The 12883-nt window shown below is 37.2% G+C and overlaps 1 protein-coding gene across 2 annotated transcripts in view; it reads right to left on the minus strand.

Moving 5' to 3' along the window:
• The window catches only part of RPS23 (ribosomal protein S23), a 477290-nt gene that overhangs the window by 291961 nt on the left and 172446 nt on the right, over nt 1-12883 (minus strand). The window contains exon 1 of one of the 2 annotated variants that reach the window (XM_076008153.1): nt 7757-7763. The exons of the other annotated variant lie outside the window; for it this stretch is intronic. Coding sequence (XP_075864268.1) covers nt 7757-7761 — 5 coding nt within the window. The 5' untranslated portion in view covers nt 7762-7763. Of the gene's footprint in view, nt 1-7756; nt 7764-12883 lie in introns of those variants that run through there. 2 annotated transcript variants of the gene reach the window in all.

A 12883-nucleotide genomic window follows, 5' to 3' on the forward strand; every position in this document is an offset into this window, starting at 1 on the left:
AAGAAAAATATGTCATGATCTGGACTTATACACTGTTAAGGGGAACAAAAAGGAAATTGTGCCACTAATGAACCTTTTCAATAGATGATAGAAGTGCTGTGAGACTAGCAGTGACTGTAGCTCTGCAGAAAAAGGCCTACGTTGAATCATAGCAGTGGATTCATGCGTGTGGGGGAAATCTCTGGACTTTCTTTAAATTTAGTTCTGAATTGAATTGACATGATTTCCAAACTTAGGATGAGTCTTGGAGCTTACCTGGAGGTTAAAGAAGGGTCAACCTTCCACATTTGCTTACTTTATCTCAATTCTTAGAAAGGCGGAATCATGTCTCCATTCCATGCTGACTAAATTACCTCTGTAAATGTCTAGAAAACTAGAAGAAGGGAGGGAGTATTCTGCCTACCCCACACTTAACCCCCTTGATGTTGATGTTTGGTTATGATTAGAAATAACTTGATATTGTGGAAAGACCACTAAACCATGAGTCAGAGGAACTACGTTCTAGTTGTGGATTCATGACTGACAATAATTTATCGTCCAAACTGGGATACCTTGAGAATAAAAGAGAGTGCTATTAACACTAATACTGGTCCAAGAGGAATAAACCACGACTGTTTTTCCCATCAAGGAAAAGTGGGATGCATAGTCATTCTTCCACTTACTGTGTGTTTGGGCAAAGTAATACCCTAAGGGAGTATGGAAGGAACAAAGTGGGATGGGCTGTTTTTGACAGTCTTTTCCTTTAAATCAATGTAAATTTTTTTTTCATTTTTATTATTTATATATTTATTTTTACTTTAGCATATTATGGGGGTACAAGTGTTAAGGTTATGTATATTGCCCATGCCTCCCTCCCCCCTCCAGTCAGAGCTTCAAGCGTGTCCATCCCCCAAACGTTGCACATCTCACTTGCTTTGTTTGTATGTACCCATCCCCTCCTCCCCCCTCCCACTTGCCTGACACCCGAGAGCGAATGTGAGGAGGGGTTGTATTTAAAGAAGTACTGGGGAATATCGAAGATCTCAATGCTGTAGTTAGGCAAGCCTGTATCTGTGTATATACAGAATGTGACCAGAAATACAAAGGTCTGACATTTTGAGGAAGTAACTTTGCTGCGAAGTTGTTGCAGCCCTGGAGATTAAAACTCAAGGATTCTTGGTCCTTCTCCTGTCATAATTTGATATTTTTTTGACCTAACTCTGCCTATCAGCCTCAGGCCCTCTACCTCATTGTGGTTTTTTTTTTTTTTTTGCACGATTAGAAGGAATCGAGATACCTTTTGTGGAGCCCCTGCTACCATGCTGACAACTGTGTTCACGGCCCATGTAGCCTCAACCCCCTCAGCCATCTGCTCATCCTACTGGACATAGTTCTGAAGTAAGCAACTGGAGGCCAGTCATTAACAAACGCCTTCTGTTGGCTTACATACCATGACCAGGAAACTTTGATTGACAGTTTGAGGTCATACAAAACAATTGACTTTAATATGTTTTATGTACAAAATTCAACTCATAGGCACTACGACGTAAGCACTATGTACATGTTGATTAATAGTATTAATGCAAGGTCCATGGGCAGGTTATACACAGAATGACTGTTTTTCCAAATAAGGAGGTTCTAGTTGTATAAACCTAACTTTAAATCATCGAACAAACATTTTGGAACATCTTTCAAGTCAAGAACAGGGCTAGAGAAGTCATCAAAACAGACTTATACTCTCCCTCCATAGAGTAGAGCTGGGAGCTGGGAGACTGCTTCCCAACCAAGAACTAGAGATTCCCATGCATACCTGAGCACGTGGAATCTATTAGTGTCTAGTTTCTCAACAGTGAAACACTAGTGGAGGCAGAGGTAACTCTCCTTAGTCTTGTCTCCATATACTGGGGGAATGTGACAGTCACCAAGATCCTAAAAGAAGGAGCCTGGGTCCCTGAATAACCAGGTGTGAATACCAGGTGAGAACTTTCACTGCATTCTGTTAACATGTGAGGGGTTATCTGTCAGGGAAACTGATGTGATATTAAGTATTATAGCTAGGCACTGGGAATTTAGTTATAATTTACTTTGTTTTACAAAATAGTGAAGATAACCTACAAGATTATATATATTAAAAGAAAAAGAAATAAAAATGAGAAAATATAAATTATACTATAAGGCCAAGATCAATGAGAATTTAGAGCAGAAATATTTAGGCTCTACACAGTTATAAAGTGGAGCTACAAATTTGGTTCTTGACTTGCTGGAAACCAAAGCAATACTAAAAAAGTTTTAAAATTTGTATGATTAATATTGCCTGTAAGGAGAAAACACACTAATTTCTGAAGCACAGAAAAAATTTCCTGGCACTTCAGTCTGAAAGAAATTTATTTTATGGAGTGTCATATAAGGAATATTGAGTAATGTAGTAAACAACGCCTTCGGTCACATCTCCTAGTAAATACAAATAGTGGAATTTGTAAAGACATTTCTTGTAAGCTATTGGCATCCACCAAAGGCAGCTTATCCATGTGTTTATGGTAGTGGTGGCTGGTTATAGGGATAAATAAGGTCTATGCCCTGAACTAGAGAAACTCAGTTTCTAGTGGGAAAGAAATATATCTTAAATAGAAGATGACAATACAGCATGATAAGTACTGTGAGAGAAGTATTAACCAGCATGTTGTAACAAAGCTTTTTTTTCTTTCCTTAATGATTCAAAGAATAATAACCTTAGTTTCCTTTCTTGGTTTTTTTTTTTTTTTTTGGACAGAGTCTTACTCTGTTGCCTGGGCTAGAGTGCTGTGGTGCCAGCCTAGCTCACAGCAACCTCAAACTCCTAGACTCAAGCAATCCTCCTGCCAGCCTCCCGAGTAGCTGGGACTACAAGTGTGCACCATGATGCCCAGCTAATTTTTCTATTTTTAGTAGAGATGAGTCTCACTCTTGCTCAGGCCAGTCTTGAACCCCTGACTTTAAGAGAACCTCCCACCTTGGCCTCCCAGATTGCTAGGATTACAGGCATGAGCCACCATGCCCAGCCTATTTTTTTGGTTTTATTTATTCTAACAGCATATCTTTTACAAGATAACAATAGGGGACTGGATCTGTGAGTTACTTTTAAGGTGATAACTTTTAAGGTGCAAGTTTCCGAAAGCTATACCTGGAGACAACACAAAGGAAACATAAGGTGGGTGGGCAGAGGCTGCAGAAAAAGCACAGGCTTTGGATCACATGTCCCTGGGGTTGAAATCCAGCTCTTACATTTATTGGCTGGGTTATCGCGGTCAAATTACTGCACATCTCTCAGATATATTTTGCCTTAAAATGAGACAATAATACCTACCTGGAGAAAATGAATGTGAAGAGTCTGATACTTCATCCAATCACAAATATAACAATTATCTGAACGCCTATTCTGGTTAAAATATGATAAAATTAAACTTAAATATTCTGCCTTCAACTTACCTCTAAAGGAAAGGAGTGAATGGCAAATAAGTTTGCATCCCTTGAATCTCTACATGTATCCTCCAGCCAGTTCAAATCCAACAGTGTTTCTCAAAATGTGCTCTTCATGCCAACTGTATAAAAGTGCTCAGAGGAAGGCTTGTTGACACTTGCTCTTGAGCTTCACTCAGTCTAACAGAGTCATAGTGGTTAGAAAAGGGCAGGAAATCTACAAATTCCCCAGAAGATTGTTATGTGCAGTGAAGTTTGAGAACCATTGTCTTAAACTATCTAAGTTAGAACTACTTCCGTGAGCATGGTTACTGGCATTGTAAACATTAATAAATGTTCATCTTAAATCACAAAAGAAGGGTTATTATAGTCACCAAACAGTTCTTATGAAGGCAGGAAAATTGTTTCCATATTGTTTTAATATCAGTATTAAATGTAAGATATTAAGGTATAAGCAGTGTAAGGAATATACAATCATTTAAAAAGGTGATGATTGCAAACAATTGAATTAAAAAATTAATTTGTCACATGGGCAGAGAGTACTGTACACAAATAGTCTTCATAAATTAGTGTAATTAGTTTTGCTTTTGTACAGCCACATTTTTAAATGTTCTCCTTTCTTTGGTAATTCTCCAGTGTCTATTAGAAACATGAACATTGACTCTTATCCTTGATACCATGTATAATTTGTTGTTATATATATTGGCAGTTATACTTAGTTACTAGGTGAGAAGATCTGTCCTTAGGAAGAGAATTTTTAAGACTTGCAGAAAAAAGTCATTGTATGTCTCTGCCACTCCATTGTCCCCAGAATCATAAACCAATTTTTAATCACCTCTATATTCACTAACGAAGTTACTTCAGATGTAGATTCATCATCTTCCTCTGAGCAATAAACCCAATGCTAAATTGTTTAGAAACATTTAAAAGGAATACAATCACACAGAGTATGCTCTCTAACTACAGTAGAATTAAATAGAAATTGTTAGCAGAAAAACAGATGAGAAAATCTCCAAATATTTGAAAATTAAACAACACATTTCAAAATAACTCATGGATCAAAAATGAATCATAGAGAAGTTATAGGTGAATAATAATAAAAACCTGACATAGCAAAATTTGTGAAATAGAGCTAAGAAGTACTTAGAAAAATTATAGGATTAAATGATCTTATTAGAAAAGAAAAAAGTTTTAAATCACTGATGTAAGTTTCCACTTAGAAACTGACAAGAAGAGCAAATTAAATGTAAAGTAAGCAGAAGGATGGAAATAACAAAGAGTAGAATAAATAGAAACCATGAAAAGCTGGTTCTTGAAAAGTTAATAATATCAATAAAATTGATTAACTTCTATCTGGACTAATGAAGAAAAAAGAAGATACAAATCATCAATACCAGGAATGAAAATTAAGACATCATCACAGGTCCTTAGAATTTAATTAAAATATAATTAAAAATTAGAAAAAACTTATGTCAATAAATTTGACAACTTAGGTGAAATGAACAAATTTATTAACATGTACAAACTCTCAGAGCTTACTTAAAAAGAAATAGATATGCTAAATCACCCTATAATCTATAAATAATTGATTTCATAGTTTAAAACCTTCCCATCAAAAAATCTCCAAGCCCACCTAACTTCATTGGTGAATTCTACCATACAGTTAATGAAGAAATAATACAATTTATACCCAAAATCTTCCAGAAAATAGGAGAAGAGAGTATTTCCCAACTCATTTCATGAGGCTGAAATTACTTTGATACTAAAACAAGACAAAGGCAATACTAGGAAAAACCACAGACCCATATCCCAATATTTAATTAAAAAGAAAAAAACTAAAAACAAAGTAACACAAAAAAACTTTAACAGTATTTTGTCAAATCAAGGCTTGAAATATATAAAAAAGATAATAAATCATAACCAAGAGCTTTTAAATCAGGAATGGAAGGTTGGTATTTACATTAGTAAATCAATCAATTTAATCTATCAATTAAATCTCAATAGATGCAGAAAAAGGATTTGACAGAATTTAACACCTGGTCATGATAAGAAATATTTAGCAAATTAGGATTACTTAGCCTGGTGAAGCACATTTACAAAAAACCTTCAGCTACGTAATAATCAATAATGGAAACCTGAATGTTTTTCCACTAAGATCAGGAACAAAGAAAGAATATCTGCTATCACCACTTCTGATCAACATTGTACTGGGAGATCCTTGTGGAATTTATTGAAAAATGAATAAACTGTATGATATATGCACAACTTGAAAAGGAAGAGATACACCTTTCTTTATTTATAGACAATAAGTTAAAAAGCTACAAAAAAAAGCTACTTGAAGTAGTAAGTGAGTTTATCAAGATCAGAGGATACAAAGTCAATATATAAAATTTAATTTTATTTTTATATACAAGCCATAAACTATTGGAAATTAAAATTTTAAAATACTATGTAAATAACATAAACTTTGAAATAGCAATGAATTTAGCAAATTATGCACACTGAAAAGTAAAACTCAAAGATGAAAGAAAATGTTGAAAAATATAGATAAATAAAAAGGTATACCATGCTCACTGATCAGAAGACTAAATAATTTTTAGATATTGATTCTGCCTACATTGATGTATAAATTCAAGCCATTTCAATAAAAATCCTAGCAGTCTTTTTTTGCATGTGAAATTGACAAGCTGTTTCTAAAATGTATATGGCAATGTAAATAATGTAGTATACACAAAATAATTTTTAAAAAGAAAAACAAAACTGGAAGATTTAAATTATTTATTTCCAGAATTACTACAGTTTCAGTACTTGATAGTTCAGTAGTAATAATAGATACATGGATTAATAGGACAAAATAGAGTCCAGATAAAGAAGTATGTTTTTTTGTGTGTGTCTGTGTGTGATATTGTAAACTATATATTTGGTCTTTGTTCCCATTTCCTGGCATACAATTCCTAAAATCCTTGGAATCTCCAAAATGCTATCTTTTTGTATGCAAATGTTGCCTGATAACTTCAGGAAGGGGCTGGTCACAGGAAAGACCAAGGCAGGATTAGAGGGATAAGACTCTCAACTCCATCTTCCAACTTGCGTGGAAGGGAGAGGGGCTGAAGCTGAGTATCAGTGGCCAATAGTTTAATCAGTTGTGCCTATGTATGAGTCCTACATAAAAACCCAAGAGGACAGGATGTGGAGAGCTTCCCAACAGCTGAACACATGGAGTTTCCTGGAAAGTGGCTCACCCAGGGAGGGCACATAAGCTCCAGGCCCCTTCCTCCATTCCTGGCCAGCTGTATCTCTTCATCTGATCCTTTGTAATATCCTCTATAATAAATCAGTAAACATAAGTGTTCCCTTGAGTTCTCTGAACTGCTCTAGCAAATTAATCGAGCCCAAAGAGGGGGTTGAAGCTGGTGGGTAAGAAGTTCTGGAGGCTTGGACTTGTGACTGGAGTCTAGCAGGTGCAATCTTGGTGACTGAGCTTTCAACCTGTAGGATTTGACACTATATCCAGATAGATAGTGCCAGAATTGAATTGGAGGACACCTAGTTGGTGTCTGCTGCAGAAATGATTGCTCACTTGGTGATGGGGAGAAACTTCTAACAAACATTTGAGAAAAGATATCACTCCTGCCAGTCAGTATGTTATTTCTTTCATGGGATTGTATAATATTTGGCCATGAGAATGATGCTGATGAACTAATTTGGGTTTATTGCTATTCATGTAACACATAGGATGAATTCTGGGTTCTGGCCCATTGCCAACCATGCACGTGAGCCATGCATTGGCTTTCACCTATCCATGTTCTGATCATGGTGCTGCAATGGCATGGTGGCAAACACCTTTCACCCAACATGTCCTCCCCTGCTGGCACCTAGGGTGATCACTCCTTCCATCCACAGGCTGACCTCCCTCGCAGAGATCTTTTGGCATGGTTGCATCTAACACATGTGAGGGCTTTCAAGATTACTGCTCCACAATACCAAAAGGCCTTTCTGACAGATACCCTTTCTTGCTTCTCATTGATGTGGAGACATTGTGTTCTCCTGAGTCAGTCTTAAGCCAAGACAGATGAGGAATGTGTATTTCTTGCATAAATGGAACTACTATTTTTGCACCACCCTATGTGCCCCTCCCCATCCTTCCTGCTGCTGTTGGTGCAAAATGTTTGAAAAAAAGCATACTCTAGGAATGTAGTGATTATAGACTAAATAATTCAAGAAAAGATATGGTTCAAAGATGAATTGTTCTGCATTTACATTATAAAATTCCAAATGGTAAATTAAAAATGACCAGAACATGAATTATTATTCACGATTTCCCATGTACTCTGGTTGAGACTTGCACCATCAGCAAAAGACAGTAACAATATTCGAGGTTGTCACTGGAATCTACTATTCTCAGGAAACACAATGCACAGTGCAGCATCTTGAATAATGGTATCACAGCATCAAATAAGTGATGTCAGTAAACCAATGGCAAGAAGACCATGTCGGTTCAATATAAACAGATTCTGAAAAGCCATGGCTTTGTATTAACAGCGTTGCTACCTTTTTCTTGTGGTAGGAAATAATAAATTGGTGAGAAACAGCACATGTAACAGTAAGGAACATAAGAGATAGTTCCTGGACACTGCAAACAATCTTCATATGCATTGATGCAACAGTAAACAAATGTATACATACCTCTTCCCAGTCCATTATTTTAAATATTCAATGAATAGCCATACTTCACATGAGTCTGTGAATTCCGTAAAACACTTTTTGAAAAATATCTGGTTGTTTATATAAAGAAAAGCCCTGCCCCTCCCCCCACAAAAGGTTTTGTTTTGTGGCCCCTTACATCCCAGGAGTGCCGCTAGCCCTGCATTTCTGTTTCTTTATCTTCATTCCCACTATCTTATTACCTTTCCCTAAGCCCATTGAAATAATTTTCTTAACTGGATGGATGTTATTCTTTCTTCCCCTTAAATCTTCTTTGAACACATATGCCTAATTCCTCTGGGTGTTTTGAAGTTACTCCTTTAATTCAAACCTTCACTGCTCTCCATTGTTCACTGGTGAAGTACAGACCATTCTTTCATCCTTTCCGATCTAACTACAAACCACCTTTCCAACTCCATCTCTCAGTACATAGTGTTACCACACATTAAGTCTATAACACAACTGAACTTCTGGCTGTTCTTCAACATGTCTGTCCATTTCTCATCTCTTCACATTTGCTTTTAATATTCCTGACCCACTTCTGTCTCTCACATTTCTCTCCGCTAAAGTTATACCCAATCTTGAAGGCCTCAAATGCCTCCATTTCCCCAAACCTTAACTCATCTGTCTCAGTCTTTTCATCTGTACCTCTTTTTGTAGCTTTTTTCCCCTTCCTCTTTAGAAGCTGACTTAAATGACATGAAGACCAAGGGACTTGGCCAGGATTAGGGTTCAGATTAGTCAAATAGTTGTTCATATTGGCAGAAACATATTTTTATTGCTGCCAACCATTGGCACTTAGATGATTAGTTTTATTAGAAAGAATCACAGACATTAAAGAGAATACAGATGAGGCTGTGCTCTTAGTGGAAGCTGATAACAGGAATAAGCTTGCAGTTCACAACATGAAAAGCCCAAATGCTATGTTGAGTAAAACTAAGAACAAAAACAGTCTAAACCAATACAGTCTAGAAATCTTATTAAATGCCTTGCATCCACAAAGACATTTTTTTCTTTTGGAAAAGAACAGAGTCAGAGGAAAGCAAGATTTCTATTTACTGCCTTTGTTGTCTTAAAAGAGCAGACCCCGCCAAAACTATAGCAGTCATGCAAATCTTGGCATCTGAAATCTCTAACAGGTTTCAGATTTCCGAAAATGACTTGAAAATCACATGTCAGCAAACTAAAGGAGTAAAGGGAAATGCTGATAGGGGACAAGTAGTTTTATGTGCTCTTGAAATTCTATGAAAAAAATATGCAAAACGCTAATAAGAAAGCCTACAATCTTTCATTGTCTCTTTATGACAGTGATTAGGGTCATAATGTCTTTCAGAGACTTAAGCAAAGAACACAAGTTAAAAAATACAGAGAGCAAATGGTAAACATGACATGGATGTGGATTAGACTGGGAACCAGACTCAGAGAGACTTGGTGTTTGGGTAACACTGTCCCTGGATTGGCAAACTTAGATCTGTTATATTTTGAGTCTAAAACACAGTGAAACACAGATGTGGCCATAAAGGCACAGATGATTAGAACAGGCAGTTTGGTGACGAAAGTTCAGATACCTCTGATTTAACCTAGGTCCAGCCCACACATGTCACAGATGAAGAAAAGAAGCCTCCAGAATAGTAAAGTGAATTGCTTAACAGCCTAGCTGGCCAGGAGAGCCACAGTTAGAATCTAGGTCTCTTGACTCCTAGTGCTCTGCTCTTTCATATTTTCTCTCCTCTTTAATTTGTTTTCATTCAGTTTAATCAGTATTGTTAGAGCCTAATAGCCTGTGTATGTGTGGTGCTTATATTACTGTCAGGAAAGAATAATTAGAAAATAGATCAGTGGTGGCGTGTTCCTGTAGTTTCACCTACTTGGGAGGCTGAAGCAAGAGGATCACTTGAACCTGGGAGTTTGAGGTTGCAGTAAGCTATGATGATGCCACTGTACTCTAGTCCAGGTAACAGAGAGAGCCCCGGTCTCAAGAAAAAAAAAGAAAAAGAAAAGGAAAAAAAAAAAAAAAAACCCTGGTGGTTTTAAAGTAGCCCTTATGCCAACGATCATCAGGTAATGTCTGTGATGGTGCTCTTGGGGGTTGGTGTCCCTCATGTGTCACCACACTTAGCCCAACTAAACTGCTGGCTTTGACAACAGAAATTTAAATAGTAAGACATTTTTATGTTTTGCAACTTATAATGTTGTATATGCCTATATATACATATATTTACATATATACAATTTACATATAATCTATGGTTGGTAAAAAGGGTATTTGTTTCCTTTCTATTCATTTGTGAAGGTCAGGACCTGGTATTTCCTGAAATTGGTAGTGATTGAAGGGTGCCTAAAAACAAAAGACTATCAACTGGGTGCAGTGGCTCATGCCTGTAATCCTAGCACTTTGGGAAGCTGAGGTGGGCGGATTGCTTGAGGTCAGGAGTTCCAGACCAGCCTGAGCAAGAGTAAGACCCCATCTCTACTAAAAATAGAAAAATTAGCTGGGTGTGGTGGCACATGCCTGTAGTCCCAGCTACTCACTATGCTGAGGCAGGAGGATCGCTTGAGAACAAGAGTTTGAAGTTTCAGTGAGCTCTAATGATGTCACCGCACTCTACCAGGGTGACATTGCAAGACTCTGTCTCCAAAAAAAAGAAACAAAAGACTGCCACTACTTAGCCAAGTAGCTTTGGGACATAGACTAAAGGGGCATGGAAAGAGCCAGGAAATATAGGTCAGATTGTAATCAACTAGGAAATTTGAGTTTTCCAGGCAAACATATGCACAGGGCCTTGAAAAATTTTTAAGAGGGTAATTTAGCATTGTACTTATTTGAAATAATATTGGAATTGACCTATCATAGGAATGCTTTCGGACCTATGCAAGCACACCACTTGCAAGAATTAGACTGTCTATTAAAAACGAGGTGTTTATGCAGTTAAGTACAAACCGCAGATTTTTCAAAAACTTTCACCCAAGGCACTTTACTTTTTAACTCTGAAGCAGAATACGAATGAAGATGCATAACAGGGAATACAAAGATGCTTCTTCCCTGCTTGCATGGCCTGTGGAGTCCAGCATCAGACTGATACAGCAGCAAGCTCACTTGCAGAAGGGCGGGCTCAGGAGCAGGGCGCTTTGTTATTGTGAAACTGTTCCAAAGAGTTTAGCCTACCTGGAGTAACAGTTCTCACACCAAATATCTCTATTTTGGAAGTCTTTCCTAAAGCCCTCATTTCTGAACTCAGAAATGTGTGTCCTTTTATTAATTTACATCCCTGTTCTCTTGAAATGAGAACAAATCGGCAAAAGCTGTGGTTAAGTATATCCATGTCACACTTGACTTCAAGCAGGCATAGGCTCAGGAGGGTGCGGCCCATACACGTTTCTTTTCAAAACTGGGTTAGAAATGTGACCTAATGCTAGAAAAGTCTGCAGCTCCCAAAGAGGAGAGAGCTGTGAAAATCTGGTGCTGGAGATGATGGCAACGTGCCATTCCGACAGAATTGCACAATCAGCTTCCAGGACACGTTTTTCCCTAGTTTGTTTTAGGAACCAGTCAGCTACACTAGAGGGCAGACTAACCTAGACTTTTCCCCCTTCTAATGAGAGTCTAATCCATTGTGTTTGACATGAAGCTTTATAGAGATAGAATCCTACAAGTGAATAAAATTGTGACATTGTTTAATTATCACGGATGGGGCTTATGCCCCAGGTGGGTATTTTCTTATTTAATTTTTATTCAGGGCATTTAATGTCTTGATATTTAATTTAGATACATTTTAAGGAAAACAAAAAGCGACTAAAAACCTATGAAAATAGTGAATGCAATATGATTACTACAGCTATACGATTGCAAAAAAGAAAAAAAAGCATCACTATGAGAACATAGTAATGACCAGGAACATATAGAAACTTTCTCCAAAAGGATATAAAATATATGAGGCATTGTCAAAGTGAGATAAATTGAATTCATAATGCCAATTTATACCTAATATGATGCTTTGTAATTTCTGATTTATTAAACTATGAAATCCCATTTCCTTTTCTTTTGTGTGACCATCAAGCAGTCTAGGGATCAACAAGACAAGCTGTGTGGAAGTGGGTTGTCCTAGGAATTATCCTACACCATCTTCGAATCTTCAGCCCTTTTAATGCTGGTGGGGAGGGGTGTGCAAAATTTTCAGACTTATCATTGGGCATAGATATTGCCATGAAACTGGTTGATTTACCCAACTGTCCACTGGTCATTCTTGTAAATTATCTAATTAACAAGTATAAGAATAAATTTTTTTTGTAGCTAGTCAAGATGCTCCGGAGAAATAGAATGCATAGAATATATATAAAGAAGTTTATTATAAAGAATTGGCTCATGTGATTATGGACTGAGAAGTCCCAAGACTGTAGCAGTTGGCAAGCTGGAGACCCAGAGTGCCAGGGGTATGGTTTCAGTCTGAGTTTGAAGGCCTCAGAACCAGAAAGGCTGATAGTGTAAGTTCCAGTCTAAGTTGGAGTCTGAAGGCAGAAGAAGACCAATGTTCCACTCAAAGACAGTTCAGGCAGAGAGAGCAAGCAAGTTCTTCCTTATGAAGCCTTTTCTTTTATTTAGGTATTCAACAGATTGGATGACGCCCACCCATATGGGGGAGGGCAATTTTCTTTACTCAGTCTACCAATTCAAATGTTAATTTCATCCAGAAACACCCCACAGACATACCCAGAATAATGTTTAACCAAATATCTGGGCACTCCC

The sequence above is a fragment of the Microcebus murinus genome, chromosome 11 (assembly GCF_040939455.1).
Source record: "Microcebus murinus isolate Inina chromosome 11, M.murinus_Inina_mat1.0, whole genome shotgun sequence".
Lineage (NCBI taxonomy): Eukaryota > Metazoa > Chordata > Mammalia > Primates > Cheirogaleidae > Microcebus > Microcebus murinus.